The sequence below is a fragment of the Aptenodytes patagonicus genome, chromosome 2, assembly GCF_965638725.1.
Source record: "Aptenodytes patagonicus chromosome 2, bAptPat1.pri.cur, whole genome shotgun sequence".
NCBI lineage: Eukaryota > Metazoa > Chordata > Aves > Sphenisciformes > Spheniscidae > Aptenodytes > Aptenodytes patagonicus.
In genome coordinates this window covers 50819553-50840380 of record NC_134950.1, presented here as the reverse complement: position 1 = coordinate 50840380, position 20828 = coordinate 50819553, and the positions used below count along the sequence as shown (strand labels likewise).

General features: G+C 38.3%; 1 protein-coding gene across 3 annotated transcripts in view; it reads right to left on the bottom strand.

Moving 5' to 3' along the window:
• Positions 1-1299: 1299 nt before the first annotated feature.
• The window catches only part of CDH2 (cadherin 2), a 120697-nt gene continuing 101168 nt past the window's right edge, over positions 1300-20828 (bottom strand). For all 3 annotated transcript variants that reach the window (XM_076329798.1, XM_076329800.1, XM_076329799.1), the window contains exons 14-16: positions 20623-20762; positions 10005-10169; positions 1300-1943 (exon numbers count right to left, since the gene is read on the bottom strand). In XM_076329798.1, the coding sequence (XP_076185913.1) occupies positions 1737-1943; positions 10005-10169; positions 20623-20762 (512 nt within the window). In that variant the 3' untranslated portion in view covers positions 1300-1736. The remainder of the gene's footprint in view (positions 1944-10004; positions 10170-20622; positions 20763-20828) is intronic.

Sequence of the window (20828 nt, the reverse complement as noted above, 5' to 3'; positions counted from 1 at the left end):
TAGTAATGACTAATCTTCTAATGGGACTTTTTGATAAAGCTCCGTGACCGTAAGCACCTCTTTGAAGGACACGATCTGATGTGCACTGAAGTTAACAGGGGCTTGTCTTTACTTCAGCGTCAGAAAGTCCAGGCGGCAGATGACTGCCAGGATCTGCAATTTATTTTATTTATGCAACCCGCAGCATAATCACACAATCATTAAACTGTCAGTCTAGAAATGAGCCAAAAATGATGCAGGCTCTGTTATTTAAATAATGTACATTAAACCAAAGAGCTAGCCATCAATGTGGAATTGAAAATTTTGAATTCCTGGAAACGGCACAGATCACTTTGCTTTCACCTGGTAACTTGCCTTCCAAATTTGTGCCAAATTCTGTATGCAGCTTATTTTAAGTCCAGCAGTATCGAATACTAAAGAAGTGCACGTAACTTCTCACAAAACTCAAACGCACTTTGTGTACTTGTATTTACTATAGTCAGGGCTGCCCAGGTAGGACAAAAAAATGCCAAACCAAGCACCAGATCCAAAATTAGCATTTTATTCAGAACGTTGGGGTCAGAGGTGTATCATTCATATTCTGGTACACAATACAGAGGCAAAGCTGTTCTCAGAAGTCTCTCCAGTTTGAAAGCTCCTTCCCCCCTTCCCTCCCCGCCCCCAAAACATACTGTATATTTACTCGTGCCACCAGTATCAGGCCAACTCCCCTCCCCCCCCCCCCTTTTTTTTGGTACAAATTATGTAAAACTTTTGTGCTAAGAACTTGTCTCCCTCCCCAAACCAAAAAAAATAATAAAAATAAAAATAAAAAAAATATTGAGTACTCTAACTACAGTTCAACAATTGAATCAATGTCACTTGTTTGCAACCTGTTTTGTAAATACTTTATCCATAACGAAAGATATAAACATGCAAAAACCTGAATCCATAGTCCAAATAATACATACACGTGTTCTGAAGTTTCTGCACTTCTCCACAGACTATGCCAATAAAACATTATGTACACATACCATTTTTTACAGTGAAGTGGGAAAAAAACACTAGAAATTAAAAAAAAAAGAAAAAAGAAAAGTGTACATGGATTAAGACCAAAATGTGTCTAACATTCTAGCATAAGAAAAAAAAAAATCAATTCTGCTACAAACTGGTGATATGAAAACTCCCTTTATTTGCAACCAGCTGCATAAGTTTTAGAATTTTAGTGAAAAAAATCCCCTAACATCTAAAACTATAAGTAATGTACATTGTTCCACCTCATGGTCTTCTCTCCCAGATAATAAAATTGTTCCATGAGGATTTTTTTTATTTTTAGTCTCCTTATTTTAATAAAAGCAATGCGATGTAACAAAAGCATGTTGAAGCATATTGTGTTTCACCTTACTCCTCCCCACCCCAACATATTTTGTCTCTTTAATGCATCATCTCATAAATCAGTACCATTAAAGCCTTAAACATAAAACTAATTCCGATCTGAAAAAGGTACAAAAAGGCACATAAAATCCCAGTGCTTCTGTACTGTAAAATTCAAGTGTAACTGAGCTCAATATTTTTTTCCAAACAGCATTGGATCACTGATATTCCACGGAGCCCAAATTGGTTTGCAGCCTAAGCCAAAGCCTTCAGCAAGCACTTGTGCTAGTAGACTACAAAGTTAAAGCCTAGCTTCTGTATGCTTTTGGGGAATATCAGTTGAAATGTTTGTACTTGTCCAAAAATAAAGTTCACTTTGAAGTTCAGTCATCACCTCCACCGTACATATCAGCAAGTTTCTTGAAACGTGGGCCCCAGTCATTTAGGTAGTCATAGTCTTGCTCACCACCACTACTTGAGGAGTTAAGAGAGCTCAAGGATCCAGCAGTGGAGCCGCTTCCTTCATAGTCAAAGACTAAGAGGGAGTCATATGGTGGGGCTGTAGGGTCATTGTCGGCTGCTTTAAGTCCCTGCAAGAAGGAGAGGGAGAAAAAAAAAGATGAAGTTCTGTATCTGAGAGAGAGGCAAAACGTAACTGGAATATTGCAGTGCAGTTATCTATCAATCGCCACATGAGAAAACTAAGTTCTTGTTCTTCTGCAATCCAATTCAAAACAGGATTCATGTTTTTGTAACCCCAGCAAGAACTTATTTCAACTCCTTTTACAACATCCAGGTTTCCAGCGTTACAGCACTGGACATTTTGAATATAGCTGCAAATACAGCTCTAACAAAACCGTAAGAGAACATCACAGCGCTAGGACCGACGCTAACAAATATACTGTTTCAGAGTTACACAGCTCACAACCTGCGGCATGAGCAATATGAGACGGGTTAAACAGACAGCTGGGGAAGAAGAAATAGGCATGTTTGCAAAGGTTCACTTTAAGAGCCATCTCACAGGGCCAATAACACATCCACTGACATTGCTGGCCTGCAGTCCATCTGCGTGTGCCAAAAGCCGTATTTAGTTCTGTAAAATTCATGTACCTCTCTAGGCTGCTGTGAGAAAAAGATACAATACGTTGGCTTAAGCCTTACGTGCTTTGCCATAACCACCCATAAGATTCCACCTGCTCTTCATAAAACACACACACACACAATGACATCAAAAGTAAATACGTGATTATAACCATTTTTGTTTCCTCATTTCAAAGTATTCAAGTTATCAACACATGAATATTGGGTCTTCAGTAATTTTAAATTTCTACTCTCTAGAGCTGAAAAACCCAAACTAAAACCCAAAACAAATTGAACAAGAGGAAAGTAGGGAAAGAACGACACTTCTTCCAGAGAAAAGTCTCTTCCCTCCCTGTTTTCTTACACAGGCCCAAACCTAAACAGTAAGTTTAATTTTAGAATATGAGACTCTGTGCTTATGCTGGGAAGATTTACAAGTTGAATATAAAAGGCTGAAGCCTGAAGTTAAAAGCCCTCTTGTGTTTGGATTTTTCAATCTCGCTGTTTCTTCCACGGGATTAGCAATGCTCTTTCAAGATCTTCCACTTTGAATAGGATCTACTCTGGCAGCCACTGACAAGGGATAACGTATCTTCCAGAATTCTGTAAGGCTGAGCTAAGATTTTAAATTGCTCACTGTTAATTTTAACCAGTGCTATTTATGCTGGTTTTACTTCTAATTTTTAATGTTTATTTATTTAAAGAATGACTTTATTATTCTCCCAATTATTTGAAGGATTGGGTGTGCCTCCTTCAAAGTATTTAACATATTCTGGTTTTAGAAAAGTATATTTTACTCTCGATTGTGTTTAGTCTAAACGTGACATAATGGAAATGGATGTTGATTTTTCTTCTAGAAATACATATATAGCTAAACCCATTAATTAAAGCATACGGCACTGATAAGGTAGAACAGAATCCTGGTTCTTTATTGCCTATCTAAAATCATTCAGAAGTGTGCAAAATGTACCTAAAATAATTTTGCAAATCAGTGGTGTAAAGGCCCAGCATATTTATCAAACTAATGACCTCTCATCAAGAACACATTTTGGACTTAAAACGATCGTTTCATGTAGTACAACAACATCAAGCAGGTTATTAATAGCCTGCATTAGAAGCGCAATTTTGAATTATCTGATAAGAATAATTGGTGATGCTTGTTATCTTTCTCTTTGGAGTTTTCCATCCTGATAGCCATAATAAGGACAAAAGATCTGAGATTCTGAAAAGGCAATAGCAAGCGTTGGAAGACTTCCCTTACCCAGCTTCAAAGCTGGAAACAGTTCTAAGGCTTTCTCTCAATTTCTGCTGCTGAAGCAGAAATGCAACTTTACTTCTTAGGCAGTAACTGGCCTTATAGTATTTACAGCTTCCTTTAAGACTGCCTGGGGTGACAGACACCCATGCTTTTCGAACACAGGTGACAGGGAAGGAGAATAAATACCACTCGAGCTTAAGGAGTGCTGAGGTATGAATCCCAGGTATCAGTGTGTAAAAGTCGTTTAGAAAGCTGGCTTGGAGAAGTAGTGCTATTTCCCTGCAGTTCTGCCTAGTAACAGCCAGCCAACCATGGGATACTAATTTATTAAAAAAATCAGTGAACAAAACATTTTCCTACATCGCTGCAGAAATTCTGATACCTATCAGCCATCCATGGCAAGTCGGCAGGCAGCCTCTTTCCATCTTTTTTTCCAAAGGGGAAGTTGGATTTTTTGCAATTTGCTGCTGGTATCATGGTAGCATTTAAAAAGAAAACTCATTTTGAGCTACTGACTTACAAGACAGCATCTCACTAACAAACACACTGTTTCAAAGGTTGTGCTTACTGTGCAATCCATTTCATTCAGAGAATGTAGCTATGGGCCATGTTATGGAGGTATTGACTCAACTGCACAGCCCAAGTTATACTGACATTTGCACCTATCTTCTGGTTAAAAATTCCTCAGATTGATAGTATAATGACTGAACTTAGTCTCTAACTCTTCAAATGACAACCAAGTTTTCTGTTATATTTGTGTGGCAAGTTACATACTAAAATGAAGAAATACTACCATTTCTTCACTTTCCCTCTGCTAAGCATATTCTCTGAACCTACCAGTGCACTGCTCCACTTTGCTGTTGGGTTCTACAGCATGTCTGAAGCTGGAGTTACTGGATGTCAGCTTTGGCAGTGAAACTGGCTTATGAAGCTCCCTTTGGTTTCAGTATTGCCACCTTTTTTGCTTATTATGCCATCCCTTTCAGCGGGTGGTACCACAACCTGCTGTATTGGCACAACTGAAAAGGCAACTAATGGCTGCCAAGAACTGCTTCTACCCATTTTGCTGCCATGGTATTGTCAACCGCTTCTGAAGAGATCTTTCAATTTTTCCCAGATGTGTTCAAGAATCTCAGCACAGCAGAATTGTTATAGTTATTTGGTTTACAGTTTCCCAATCTGAAAACCCAAAGTTTTTACGAGACAGAGAAGCTTATTCAGCAACAGAACTGCTGGGGCACACACTTGGGATGAGGTGATCCTGCTGGGAGACAGTGAACTAAGTCACATTTCCTTGCATTTGCTATACCACCAATGCACAACAAGCAGTCACAGAAGAGCCATGGCAACACAAAGGTCAGCTTGAGACCTAGGACAGACTGAGTAGCAATCTCACTTTTTCCTCTTCCTCTTTTATGTATGTTGGGGCAACTTTCACTAAGGAGGAGATAAAGGGCAGAAGAGGAGAAACTACAGTGCCTTGACTGAGGAACAGTGGTAACCTTAAGTTATAGTTTCCTTAGTATGCATAGCATTCTCAATTTGTCTCAAATCAAGGGAAAGCAAAACCCTCAAAATCTTGAACTAACATGAAACATTACAAAAGCTAATGCTTTTATTTTCATTAATCCTACTACTTAATCAGATTCAGCAGACTTTTGATGAGAAGGGAAGGAAGAACAGAGCCCTACAGGGAAATACAAAAAATTGTTTAAATCTGGAACCGTTTTCTTACTTGACAAGAGAAAACGGAAAACATCAAGGGATTCTATTCTGCTTGGAGGTGCACTGTAGCAATAACCATTTACTAAGAATGAATTGAGAGTCCTCCATGTCCTTATGGGATGAAACCTTTAGTTTGTAATTTAAATTTAGTTTACCTCAGCCTACGTCCTCTATTGATTAGAAATATATTCTTAGCCACAAACTCTCCACCACAATAGAATTTGTTTAAGATTTCTAGGGACAGCATAGGTGGTTCTTGAAAACAGGATTAACAAAGCTACTTCAAACAGGCCTAATGTATATGGTCCTCCAAATTCTGACTATTCAAACTGTTAATTATGCTCCACGCTCTGCAGGTTGTTTTAAAAGGCTCAAAATGGAAAACAAGGTCTACAGAGGATTCTTAATAACACATGACTTATTTCACTGACTTGTTTGTACACTGGACTGGAAGAAAAGGAGGTTTTTCCCTTCCCCCCCTTAAATTAGAGATTCATCTATCCATTGAAACAGACAAAACAAGAAAGGCCCCGAGGTCATTTAGCTTATGCCTGCAAAACATATTTTGATTATAAGGCACCTCTGGCACCTTCTTATTTTAGAAAGTTCATGTATGTTATCTTAACTTTGTAAGTGTTATAAAAATACTTGAAGTCTTTATCATACTTGTAACTTGTTTTTTTCAACTGAGAAGTCATTAGAACACTACAAAATACTCATACTTATGTATGACTCATTGAGTTAAGTAGATTTAATACAACGGATGACAGCTAGAAAATAATATACCAGAAGAAACAGAGTACCGCCAAAAGGAAATCAACAAAATGACCCACTAGGTCACTTTTTGTTTCTATGGCTCTGTAATAAAAGTAAGAAAAAAACCCCCACCTCATGCTTGCTTGGCAATGGTAGCTAAGTCCTCCAATATCTGAAATCAATGACCTATAGTTCTTTCTTGTCAAAAGATGGAGTAATTCAGAGGCTAATCTGAACAATGCTGGCTGTGTGTCTGAGGTGCTGGTGAGCATTTAACAGACTAAATTAATTCCTGCACATGGGCCAGCATCCCAAAGGATCATGCTGATCAGCATCTCTGGGAATAGGGCCAAGTCCTCCAAAAGACCAGACTGATCTCCAAAAGCATTGCATCTTTTCAAACCAATGGGGTAATGCAGACTTTGCTACTGAGGTACTGACAACTCAGAGGCAGCCTCTCCTTGCTCAGCTAGAGACTGGGCTAGTTTTGCAGGCGGTTTGGGTTAGGGCTGCCCAAGGGAAAAGTTACTCCTAATAATGTTGAAGCTGGATGCAGAGAGATATGAACTTTGCCCTTTCTTATCTTGCTATGTTGTTTTCACAGCTCAGCATATCTTCTGCATGAACTACCCTAAGAAACGTCTGGTACGGGTTTTACCCAAGATATTTCTTCCATTTACTCCAAGTAAAACTGAGAGGAATTTACCAATTTGTTTGGGTATAATCTTGCCAGGACTGCAGGTGGAATTCTCTGAAAAGAGTCTGAAAACCTGTGCAGCCTGAACGTTTATGCTCTAGACACTGACAATTTGGAAATTTAACTGCAATAGTGAGTACCACTGTGAAAGACTGATTCCCCCCCAATAGACTTTTTTAGAATCACATTTGTCATTTTAACACAATTTTAACATAAAAAACAAATTAAAATGAAACTGTTTTGGAGAAATAAAATCTCCATTTTGCTCAGTCTTCTGGCAAAACAGACAGAACATGGACAACCTTTGGGTGGCTACTGTCTACTAGAGAGAGGGTTAGGTGGAATGCCCTATGGTAAAATGATACATTGCTGTGAAATCCTAAGAAAGAAATACCTTATGAAAAAAAGAAGCTAAATACATAATGCTTGAAACATAGAAACTACCTCATATAGTTCCTTTCAATCAGAGGATATAATTAATTTTGAGCTAACTTGCAGACAAGAAAATTGCCATGTTTTCTTTAATTTCATATATATTTCCAAGGTTAATTTTATTTTAGAGTCAATGTCATTATTGACATCATTTTACTGTGCAAGAATAGCTGGGAGAAGCTTTCTGTTTTGGTGGATGGCAAGGGGAAGCATAAAGTGAGGTATTGATCTAATACAATAGACAGCAGTAAGAAAATGACTCCATGCTCGTCTGTACTGTGATATAAACACGTTGGGTTAAATCAAGACAACATGTACTGTTTCTACAGCTCCATGTGTGCACATTGATGCTATAATCTTCAAGAGTGATAACCTACTGAAAAATAGTATTGCAAAGAACAGCTTGCTAAGTGTCCTGGTTTCGGCTGGGATAGAGTTAATTTTCTTCCTAGTAGCCGGTATGGTGCTGTGTTTTGGATTTAGCATAAGAATAATGTGATAACACACTGATGTTTTAGTTTTGCTGAGCAGCGCTTACACTAAGTCAAGGACTTTTCAGCTTCTCATACTGCCCTGCCAGCGAGGAGGCTGGAGGTGCACAAGAAGCTGGGAGGGGACACAGCTGGGACAGCTGACCCAAACTGGCCAAAGGGATATTCCATACCATATGACATCATGCTGAACAAAAAAACCTGGGGGGAGTTGGCCAGGGGGGGTGCAGCCGCTGCTCAAGAACTGGCTGGGCATTGGTCAGCAGGTGGTGAGCAATTGCATCATGGATCACTTGTTTTGTATATTCTTTTGTCATTATAGATATAAGGAAGAAATTTTTTACACTGAGGGTGGTGAAACACTGGCACAGGTTGCCCAGAGAGGTGGTGGATGCCCCATCCCTGGAAACATTCAAGGTCAGGTTGGACGGGGCTCTGAGCAACCTGATCTAGTTGAAGATGTCCCTGCCCATGGCAGGGGGGTTGGACTAGATGACCCTTAGAGGTCACTTCCAACCCAAACTATTCTATGATTCTATGATTATTATTTTTCCCTTCCTTTTCTATCCTATTAAATTGTCTTTATCTCAACCCACGACTTTTACCTTTTTTCTGATTCTGTGCCTGATCCCACTGGGGGAGAGTGAGCGAACGGCTGTGTGGTGTTTAGCTGCCTGTGGGTTAAACCACAACACTAAGTAATTTAAAAATTGTAGGAGGCTGGACAAACTCTGGCCCCTTTTTAGCTTTCCAGGAGAATCACACTCATTCCTTGTCTTGGCTCTGTAAGAGAGCTCGATAGCTGCTTTGAGAACAAGAAAAATCAGGGTATTGAGGATTATGGGTTCTTCCCGACCGCCTGCCAGGTGGGTAGTGTCTGGTCACAGCTGTGAGAGCATAGGATGGGAAACTGATTGTTTGGAAGAAGATGAGGAAGCACAAGGAAGTTCTTGTGTGCACGCTGCCTTGGCCAACAATGTGTGCCTTTTATTGTCCCATGTCTCCACTATTTTCCAGAAGCCGATTATAATTGTCATATTTAGAAGTGCAAGGCATGCAAAAATCCTCTTTGTTGAGACATCTCTTTCTAATACAGCTCTTCCTCAAACCTGAAGTCTCTTAAAATACAATATTTTACGAGAATATTTGTGTCTCCTGCTAGGCATCTCCCTGTAGTTTTTTTTACAATCATATCACTGTATACCTTAAAAGGAGCAAACTCAATTTTCTGCAGCTTGCTAACACAACAAAAGACTTTAGTATATTACCCTGACTTTTCTTTAAAGCAAACAAGAATAATCATGTTTGCAAAAACAGTTCTGCAACACTCTGCAATATTTGTCCAGCTCTAGTTGCCAAGGAAGATATAAGAAAATTAGAGAAAATAATTAACTACTACTATTCATCTACAGAATATAGCTTATTTTTAAGCGGTAAATTTTGGGTCGGTATTTGTTTTCCCATAACTAGCAAGCACAAGAAACACTTTCTATCTTAAGTACCCCAAAACCAACGATTTAAGACTGACCAGTGATAGAAACAATGAAACAAATATTTGTAGGAGCATTTCTTTCAGAACTGTGAGTAATCTGGTATATTCTGAATTTTACTTATGTTTCTCTTTATTAGATTGAAGAATCAAAGATAATGCAAAGACTTTTAAAGCTCTATGACAAGACAAGTATTAAAAGCACTTACATAACATTTAATTTAGCTGCCCTGCTCACTAATCATATTTGATGGAATCCTTTTGGTCTTATTGAAGGTACTGAATTTCCACTATTATCTGGATTCAAAGGGTAATGTACGAGGAAAATGAAAATTAACTTCTTCCATTATTAAATTACTGTGAATTAATAAATGAATTTAGGCTAAACTGTAATTTTGTTAGTCTGTTTATTACTTGGAACCCATAGAATAATCCTGCTTGGAGATACTGTGGTTGCAGCTGATAACGTATTATGAATGTAATTAATACAAACATACAGAAGTTAATTGATATATCCTCCCCTTTCTGTTTGAATGAGTTAATTAAATTTGTTTGCACTTTAAAAGAACATATTTACTTCTAACTAGCAAGACAATTTTAATTATCTAAGTAAGTTTAAAAAAGTTGTTATATTCAAACATAACACTACTCATGCAGAGTACAATAAACAAAATATAAATGCTTATCAGATCTTCGGAGGAAACTCTTTTCTCTCTCCTTTACCTCATTAATGAAGTCCCCAATGTCCCCAGGATGAGGAGCAGCTGATCTGACTGGATACTGAGGTTCCGCATGGATTGGCCTTTCATCAAGACGTCTGATTCCAACAGGTTTGATGGCATCTGGTTCCACAGTGTCAGGCTGCTGGAGCTGGCTCAAGTCATAATCCTGCAAAATATGAAACCAAGACAGTACGCTAGGAGAATTTCAAACAATATCTGTCGGGGGAAACATAAGGAGGAAAAAAGAGAAAATGCAAAGTATCATTTCACCAGAAGTCCTATTTTCAGGATTGTAATGCTTACTGAGAATAAGTCAATAACATTGTTATTTGCATACCAACAGGATGTTATTTGATTTATACTCCTTGAATCTACCGTTTTGATTCTCTTCCATCAGATTTGTAGAGCTTCTCATAAGTTTTCCATTGAGAAGCAAGGATTTGAGTAGTGCTATTAAGAGACTAAACACTTTGCCTAGTAATGATAATTTACTGCATAGAGCAAAGATGCCAAATCCAACTTTTATTTTTCTAAGCAAATAAATGCCAGACATTCTCATTCTGAGAAAGAGGGAAGCACGCTCTCTGCAGTGTTTTGTAATACCTTCAAAGAATGAATTTAAGACTCCTTGCTGATTTCATGTGGCTTCCATAATATGAAAGTCAAAGGGGGAAAAATGTCATAAGAAGTACAAAGCTCCTCAGATTTGGCCTTAATTCTAAGCACTTTCTAGAGATTACTCGTGGATCTGTTCATTAAGTATTTGATGCCGCAGTTTCAAACTCTGGCAGACTGATGAAGCCTGCATAGCACTGTGAATTTCAATAAGCAGTATGTATGTATATAAAAATTTTAATTAGATGAATGTTTATGCATTTAAGATAGATATGCCTGAATACTATTTGCACAGCATGATGCATTTCAGCATTGTCATTCAGCTCAGTGTTGTCATGTCTAGAAGGTAGTCATGCTCTAGGATGCCTTTGCACAAGGCACTGGTAAAAATGCAGAACAAAGAACTGGGCTTAAAGGCTTAAACTAAAGCCATTCACAAACTACCAGTAGACTGGGGATCATGCCAACTCTACTGTATGCCAGATAGCTTGCCCCACACATAATCCAAGCAGTTGAGAAGCATCCTAAATAAGCTCCTTTATCAGTATCTATTTTTCAACAGTGTTGTTCTGGTAAAAATCTTATTTACAATCTCAACTTGCTGGAAGTCATCTGTGCAAACAATTACATTTTCATTGGTTCCTTACTGGCTCCTAAAGGAAGGAATGCAAGCATTTACTTCTGCTGTCACCTCACGGGACGTAGGTCCTTTTTGAGAGTATGACCTTCTGTGACCCCAAAACCAGACTTTTCAACAGGAGGAGAGGTCTGTTGACAGCAGTGAAGGTAGTTTGTTGGGAGAATTTTAACTGACTATCAAATCCACTACACCTTCTAATTTGTTACTCGGGTCCTCAGCTGACTGCACACAAATATATAGTCAAAAAAGGTGGAACAGCTCCACTGAGATCTGAGAATGCAGTTTCATATGCTTTAATTAGATTACAAGTTCCTTGGGGCAGAGCTGTAACTTCTACCCTTCGGTTCTTCATGTACCAAACAGAATAATAAGTGATCTCCATGAAGCGGTATGAATTGGAGAAAAGTAAACAGAACAGAACTTTTTATCCTTTCCCTTTTTATTACGTAAAATAAATCAAAATAGTTTAGAGACACGCTATCAGAAAATCCTATCAAACAGAGCAGAATGTACTTTGTAGAATTTATAAATATGGAACATGAGTGCTTTTCATACCCACCCAAAAGATAAAGGTGGAAAACACCAACAGGGAGAAATGAAAAATACTGGGTTTTTTTTATACTAAGCATTTCATTATGGAGGAATTCAAACAGGTATGGTTAAGTAACAATGTATTAAAACCAGGAAAGCCTCTCTGGTCATTTCAGTTTTATAAAGATAAAATGTTTTTTCCACCCACCCGCATATGCATACAATTCTTCTTCTGATTAGTGGTCATACAGAAATGCAATATGAATCAAGTCAGTCAGTCTAGTATCTTCACATCTAATGCCATCCTCTTGTGTGTATGTATAGTTTGAGACATCTCCAGGCTCTATAGCTAATAAGACAGCAAAGATTGCCATCCACAAGGCAACAGCAGTGCAGAATGTGTCCTTACGTGGACTCCCACTTTAGTTTTCTTTTCTAGGGTAATTTATGACGCTGCCATCTAGCCTTCTATCAGAGGAAATTTATTTTGCAGGTCTATTACTGTCTGGACAGGAAGAGAAGATCCATCGTGCTTATTACCATGGACTCTCAAATCTCTCCTATCATTAAAATCAATACTAACTGTATGTCAGTCAGGTATGGCAAGTCATCCATCATCTCTCCAAACTGGCTTAGTGCCATACAAACACAGCATCATGCCACGACTCCAGCTGTTTCAACATTCTGTCTAAAGTCAACTCTACTCAATTATTGCAAAGTAAAAGAAGGAAGAATGTTTTGAAGAGCCAGGGCGTAAGCTGCTTAGGGCTGCTGAAATTCCATCTCTTCACTCAATGCTGCATTCACAGCTAGAAATATGGGAAAACTTTTCATGTATTACCTAAAGCTCCTGAACAGACTTTAAGGTTAGTCTCAAGCAGAGTTTGCTAAGATAGTTAACTGCAGAAGTGACAACTAAATGGAAAACTGTGGCGCATGAGAGAGAGAACAAGACATGCTGGGGTAGGTTGGGACAGTCAGCTTTGAGCAACGCTCTGGGTCACTATTTTTACTCTTAATTTCAGGACCACAAGACAACAATGTTTTGTCTTTGCTCCAGTCTTTTTCCATATAACCTGTTCATAATTACAATCTGCTGAGGGACTAATGAGGAACAAGACTTGGCCCTCCATTGGAAATATACTTGAGCAAAGGTTGTGAGCATCTAATTCATATGGCTGCCAATTTTTGCCAGAGGTATTTATTTACTTATTTATGCTGTTTAGCCCTAACTCCAGCAATTTTACAACAAACACCTCTTTCCCTTCCTTCAGTTTGGATTTAAGCAAATCCAAACAGAGGATTTGTTTTGAGTTTTTCTCCTCAAACTTCTGGACAAGCTTAGATTGTTGATATAAGGGGGTATTAGTTTTTCTCTGTTGGAAGGTCACTAAAACATATTAGTTTGCTCCCATTTTGCATCTAGCAAAAACTCAGGCCTTTAGAAATCGGAAGTTTAGACTAGTCTGATTGTCCAAGTCTACAGCCAACAGGGAAACAGAAACCTCCCATTCTACGACAGGGATCTAAGTGAAGCAAGCTGAACGACCCCTTGTCTTTCCCCTTGCTTATAAAGGAATTTGATATTACTGGATGAGACAATACAGCTACCTTTTAGGTAACTGGCGGTTAGAGAGATGACAATCTTAAAGCTTTATCAATATAACTCTCTTGATGTAACCACCAGCACTTCCGTCTCTCTGGTTAGCATCTCTGGTATCACTATTTGCTCTTGCTGAAAAACACCGACATGTGTATTGAAGCAGAAAAACTTCTGGTTTTGATTTGCTTTTGTTTTAAGAAAGAAAATAAAATCACTATGTACTAAAAGGGCATTTTATCAGAAGTTGCATCTTGTGAAATTAAACAATCTCAAAAAACCCCTGCAAAACCCCACCAACCCCCTCCCCTCCAAGCCGGTTACAAACATTGACCTTATTAGCCATTCACTTAGTTCTAGATAGCTTTAAGCAAAGACTTACACCGTTACTAGCTCCCACCTCACATTCCTGAAACGTGAGATCCCAGTGAGACAGTGCTAAATGCCAAAATCAGCTACCCAAGCCCTACAAATTAACCACCTTACCAGATGTGTAGGCAGAAGGGTCCAAAACCCCCAAAAAGCACTTCTTTAAGAACATCTACACAGTAGTTCGAAGCACAGTCCAAGTATCTCAACTTGAACAGAAGAACGTCCAGATTAGAAGAAAAGGCTGTTTTATATTCCCCGGTAATCACCGATTTACAGAGAAACAAGATAATGCAGCCTTCAAAATCTCTTCCCTTAAACAACTTCCTCTTGTGCAAGGCAGCTATTCATTTAACAGCTCTTGAGTAAAAATCCTTCATACAGCAGTCATCAGTTACAGCAGTAGGAGAGATTTTTTAAAAAGTACCTTGCTTTCTGACTAACAGTTACCAGATTCTACAATCCCCCCCCCCCAAAAATGAGGGGATAGGCCAGAAAATAGTTTCTCAGAAGCTTCTAGTTTTATAAAGCTAACTTTTTTCCTCCGGGATTAGCTGTTCTGGTTGTGTTTGTATTTTAGAAGATTTACTTAAGTTCTTGGCAAAAACTTAACAAAGTAAAAATTTTTACAGTAACTGGACCTCCTTTATATGAATGCATACTGGAACATTATAAAGCAGAACCGCAGACAACAGAATCAAACCCCAACTTACTAAAACTATAAATTGCTATCCACTGACGGGACAGACTTTTTTCCAGATAGGAAAACCCTGAAAATATTGGAATATATTACATCTGAATTGAGCTTTCCAGTACTAAGAAGTTTTCTCACTAGCAGTGATACCTCCAGTGATATCCAGTGATACCTTTCACACTAGCAGTGATACCTCCTAGTACATACAACCTGACTGACATATTCATTAATGACTTCTCAATCTGGCTTCTCTGTTATCTCAGAGCTCTCAGTTTATTTCCTGGCCATTCACTAGACTGTGTTACACACTTTTAGGGATGACTTGTTTTTTTTACCTTGTACAGAACTAAAGCTTTGTCTATGCATAAATACAGGCCTGGACATATGACTAATATAACAAAAACACTACACCTGTTTCTTATTTTCAAAGGACGCAGTCTTTGCAAAGAAATATGAAAGTTCAGATCTATCCCCATGCAAGAAAGAATCTATTTAATTGTCATCAGATCACTTAATTTGATGGCGAGAGCTGTAAACATCATCCACTGAACAATATCAGCTGCAGTGGTCTAAGTGCATGTAAAGCAACATTGGCAGAAGTTTGCATTTCACCCACCCCTTTTACAGGATGGTGCCTTAGTGTAAACCCAATTTTATTGTTGGCTTAAGAGAATAGAGCAAACTATGACTTGAAGTACCTATGGATAAAACACATGTTCTGCTTTGCCTTTGTGTTCCAAAGACAATTACCATCTACTCCAATAGAGAAATGGGATGGGGAAGCAAGGCAAGAAATATTTTACACAGCTGAATGTTCCCAACTGCCAAGGTCTTTTAAAAACAAAGAAGTGAAAACCAATCCTGTTGTATCTTACTGTTCTACCCCCAAACCTACCAAACATCACCCTAAAAAACTATGAGAAATTTGCACATAAAATATTGCCCAAGTTCTGCAAAATGCTCCAACGCGCCCTAAATGTTACCTCTGCTGAAATAATGGGACTCCAAAAAAAGCAAAGCACAGAGGACTGACTAGATGTAGGCTGCAGGTGGGAGGCTAGTTAAAATGCCTGTGCTAACAGTTGCCCTTTATTTGCCATTCACTTTTTGATTACTTTCTGCCATACTGCTTTTCCCATTTATTTTTATTATAGATGCATCTGGAGTATTACAGGTTAATAATTTTTAAGGTAACCAAGAAGCTAGCTTATCTTTTTTAATAATCAAAAAAGGTGAAAGTTAAAACTCCAGCTGCAGATAAAACACAGTAAAAGGAGTAGGTTCTAGATAGGATAAAATAAAACAAAACACAAAACAATTTTGTAATGGAATTATGGAAACATTACTTTTCATATGATGAGATAAAGATTCACCAAGGAATGACAGTAATTCCTCCACAGGAACACTGCATGAGTCACTCATTCAAAAAACCATGAAGTTAATGTCTTAGGTAAGCAAACACAATGCCCAAAATAACTACCTTCTAATTATAATATTGTATATTCCTAGGGATATCTTAGCAACAGTTATTTCATTCATTATCATTAAAATTTCTAAACATAAAACATATTCCAATCTTAATGCAATGCAAAATAAAGGTTAGAAAGTGAGAGTAAATGATCTGAGTAACACTCAGATACGGTGCTGAAAATAAAATATAATCAAATGGATTTATGAAGTTCATCAAGTAGGTAAGGACCATTGTCATGTTTAGAACAGAGGTTATGACAAGATCCAGCACAGACGACCAATGTAATCTTAAGATGTAGGCATACAGAAAGTTATGACAATAAGAAAAAAACTAACAAGAAATCCAAAGGATTATTCAATTCGTTTTTATCAATTATACACTAATGCTGGAACAAAGCTACCTTTTCTATAAAGAAGCAATTTCTGTTTAGAATTTAGATCCTACACACATAAAATGAACCATTTTGTTTTTAATGCTATTATCAGATCACCTTTAAAATAAATGCTACTATTTTCTTTCTCTATATAAACATGTAATAAAACATGGCAAAAAGCAAGCTGTTGACTAATGTCTGAATAGACTTGTAAGAAAAGGTGATGTAGGAAGGAACACGCAGAATCCTTCAGAAGAAAACTACTTTGAATAATAGCAAAATCATTGTGTTGGAAACTCTTGTGCTGAAGAGATCTGGGGGCTAGACTAAAATACAGGTTCAAAACAGTTGATCTGCAATACTTTCAAAGTATACCACCCACTTGCTCGGGCAACTTGCTTCAACAGGACCACCTGCGTGAGCAAGTACTACTAAAATTCAGGAAACACTACAGAAATGGGCTCAAAGGAGATGAGAAGATCATCTTGTGCAATGAGATGTATACAAAAGCAATTAAATGGGAAAAACATATCACAGTTATCAGGCTGACATATGCTGACATATCCCAATCGAGCACCCACTGCCTCAATGTAAATCACACGAATGGCTCGAGATATGGGATGAAAACAAATTAGTGATGCTTATGGGTTGTGATCTGCTATGTGTGTGAACTATGCTGCAGACATGTGCTAAGTGCTTTAACACTCAGCCAACATGAGGTTTTGGTATTTAGAACTGACAGTAGTGTTACAAGTTGAGAGCACATCATGTCGGGGGAGAATATTCGTCATTTGTACCTCACACCTCTTGTTTGCTGAACAACTACAAGCTCTAGATCATGCGGTCCATTAATAATCAAGACAGTCACTACCAGCTTCGTAATTTGTACCTAAACTAGGCACATCTATTTCAGAATATAGCAAACTGTAGCGTGCCCCCCCCGTCCCAACTGCTGGGTTAAACATTCAGATGGAATTAAAAAAAAAAACCAAAGCAAAACAAAAAATCCCACAACACTTACCCCCTCCCCAAACCAGTAACCAAACCAGTCCCACTGACTTCTGCGGAATGATGCTGACTCAAAGCCTCTCATGGCCCAGATCCTGTAAGTTAGGTAGCCAAATTGCTAAAACCAGAAAATATTAAACAAAATCCTGAGAAGAATCACAGACTTTCTATCTGGAATACCTCTGCCCCTCTCCTTTCTCCCTTGTCCCCAGCTTCTACTAGTACACTGATCTTTCCCGATACCAGGAAAAAACGTTTCTGCCGGGAACAACAGGAGTGCTGTACAGCTTTCAGAGCCAGTTTTTCAGCCCACATTTCTGAGAAACAGAAGTTTAGGTGAAAAAAGTCCAGAACATTTCCAATGTTGACAACGCTCTTCAGTGGGGAGCAGGCTGACTTCAGTTATGACCCACAACTCAAGAGCTTTTCTGGCTTCGGGAATTAAAAGCATTTTTCTCAACTGCTGTGGAGATCACAATACCCTGCGTACATCATGTCAGGCTAGAGGAAGACTATGAATCATTCAAGAACCTCAATTTTCTTTATAAGGATTCAGTCTGTCAGAGTGAACAAAGCAGGCCAAGATGGCCTCAGATGGGATTAACAGGAGACCTTCACAATGGAATAAACTGCTCTTTTATGACAGACTTCACATCGTAATTCCTTGGAAATGCTAGCACAGGAGGAGGGGGGAAAAAAGAAAAAAAAAAAAGAAAACGAAGCAGGAATCCCACCTTGTTGTTCACAGTTGCTATGACTCAGAGGAACTAGCTGGAACTTGGAACTCATCAAATGTATTGTGGGAGACATTACTCTGTTAGCATGCACAAAGAGTTTGAAAGGAACATGCCGAGCATGCTTTAGGAGTTTCTGGTTCTGCCGTGACAGCTACGAAACCCAACTGCATAGCTTCCAAATAAATAAATAAACCCTCTTAAATAAATAAATTACTCCAAAAGCAAAACCACAAGTCTAAAAGTAGTTTGGTTCTGGATGCAAAGAGTCCTATCACTTATCTTCAAGCCCTACCAGCCATACCTTCAAGTCACGTAAACATCTGGGATAAACAAGAAAAATATGAGGCCGCATAGAGTAAATCTTCAAGTATTCATCCAGAAAAGCAGGGGATTTTAAAAAGGCCTAAGTAATTTGCTTGCTATTAATAGTAGTAAGTAACTTTAAAAGGTACAGATTATGAAAATATCTGAAGCTTTTAAAATACTGTTTTCACTGAGATTCACATGAAGCTTTGAGCACTCCCTTCTATTTTGCTGCATGAGATGCACCTTGGGTTGGATGGTTCTGTGTTTCTGAGTCACCTTGTGCACTGCCTTCTACCGAAGCTGCTTGTTCAATCAATCCTGATGGTTTTGTGGAGAGTGCACCATAAAAAGTTAATACTGACGTAGAGCATTTTCCTCAGTCATTTGCTGACGACTTGTGGATGCAAGGTTGACATGAAATAATTTTTCTTGATTTTTATAGAACAGTGGCAGTTTTACCCTAGGAGGCCTCATTCTGAAAATAGATTTTTGATGGTAGTCTCATGCTTTTTTAGAACACTAACTTTGACACTTTAACTTTGACAAAAATGCAAAGATTTTTATGGCCAATGACTTTTACCTACAATGTTCTGCACGCAGCTTTGCTTGTACAGTATTTTGCTAAGCCACGGTTTGCAAAAATGAGATTACTACTTGTAGGGAACTTGTTAGGACATTTCAGAAGCTTAGCATTCCAAGTTCTTAAATCTCACATAAAATGCGTGCAAAACCAAGTAAAACCCAACCAAATACAATCCTCCCTCTTTCCCCTGGGCACAGGAGGTGAGAGGGGCAAGGAGGGAACCAAGAACAAATGAACCTGGGAACTATTATCATCTAGTTAAGCACAGGCAGAAATTAGATTTTACAAAACATCAAACCAAAACAAATTAAAATAATCTTCTCCCCGAAAAGCAAGACATAACTTATTTCTATCATCCATTGTAGACAGAAAATTAAGTGCCTACGTGAAAAGTTTGTGCTCTCTATTCAGCCATTCTGGACAGGAACAAATTCCTAACTTTGGAGCTGTGGGAGAACCTACCCCCTTTTTGCCTACACAGTGGTCTAAAACTTGCTACAGAAGCGGTTATAAAAGCTTGCTATACAACTGAATACATACACAGACTCAAAGGGTTGTCTTCAGTTTATTTAGTAACATAAGCAATTTTCCAAAACTGCATAAACTGAAGTTTCCTTTGCAAATTGCTTAAAAAGAAAGTTATGCAGAAAAGCCAGGAAATAGGAACAGTACTTGGGGAAATGCAGGAAGCATGGAAATTACTAAGGGGAACACAAATTTCAGACAAACAAATAAATGAGCAGAGGGAAGCTATAAATGTCTGTACCAGTGAAGGGAGACACTTTTCAGATAACTCAAGTGCCAGATGACTGTGACTGGGGACGCGTGGAAGAATTACACTTAATTTTTCAAGGCTTTTTTACTGGAAAATTTCTTAGGCTCTGTTATATGCACTGTTCACTTCGTAATTATTACACTTACTTCTACCACTAATAACGTGCATAAATCTACTGTTTGTCATGTTCATAAAGCACTTAATAAACCTCCTCTGAAGGAAGGAAATCGCACAGCTTGGAAATTCACTAACTTGGAGAGAGAGGGAAAAAGAAGCTATTCTTAGCATATACACATCACTCCTAGTCCTCTGACCTATCTGCAGTGGTTCAACCAGAGGTGACATGAGAGCAAATGCATATGGCACCTGCCTGGAAAGGTATTTGAATAAACACAGATGTGCCCTGACAGCTACTTGAAACATAAATACTTTCCAAGCTGAAATCCCAGTAGTGGCCAATCTGTCAATAGTCAACATTACCGTATATCTAGAAAGGCATTCACCCACCACTAAAAAAGGGTCATATTTGGAATAGACTATATTAGGCACTCTGCCCTGGTGATTCCGTACAACAGGATCTCAGACAAGGAGTGAAGAAGGTTTACAGACTGCAATGAGAGTGGATGTTCATTTTCATTTAAATATAACAGCCTCAGTTGGAATATGGTCAGAATGCTGAGTGGACAAGATACTGGTTTTACATCTCATCCAAAAAGCAAGCAATTGGTATTTCTGGAACTGCAAAAAACAACATGAGAAAGCAATGTTGTATTTCAGGTTTTCAAAACTTTACTTATTGCCTTCAGTATTTAAGGTAAAAATTAGCTACCTATCATAACGTGTCAACGGAAACAAAATAGACAAAGTGCAGAGTGAAGTGCAAATCTGTATGTAAAAAACCATTAATCATTCCTCACCTGATCTTCTTCACCACCACCCTCTTCATCGTATTTCAGAATGTTGTCCCTCACATCATCTTCTGGATCAATCAAGAGCTGCTTTGCCTGACGCTCTTTATCACGGCGTTTCATCCATACCACGAACATTAAAACTAAAACTACATTGTAAAGAGAGAAGACACAAAACCACATCTTGATTCTGAAGTACAGCCACGGAAAATTGT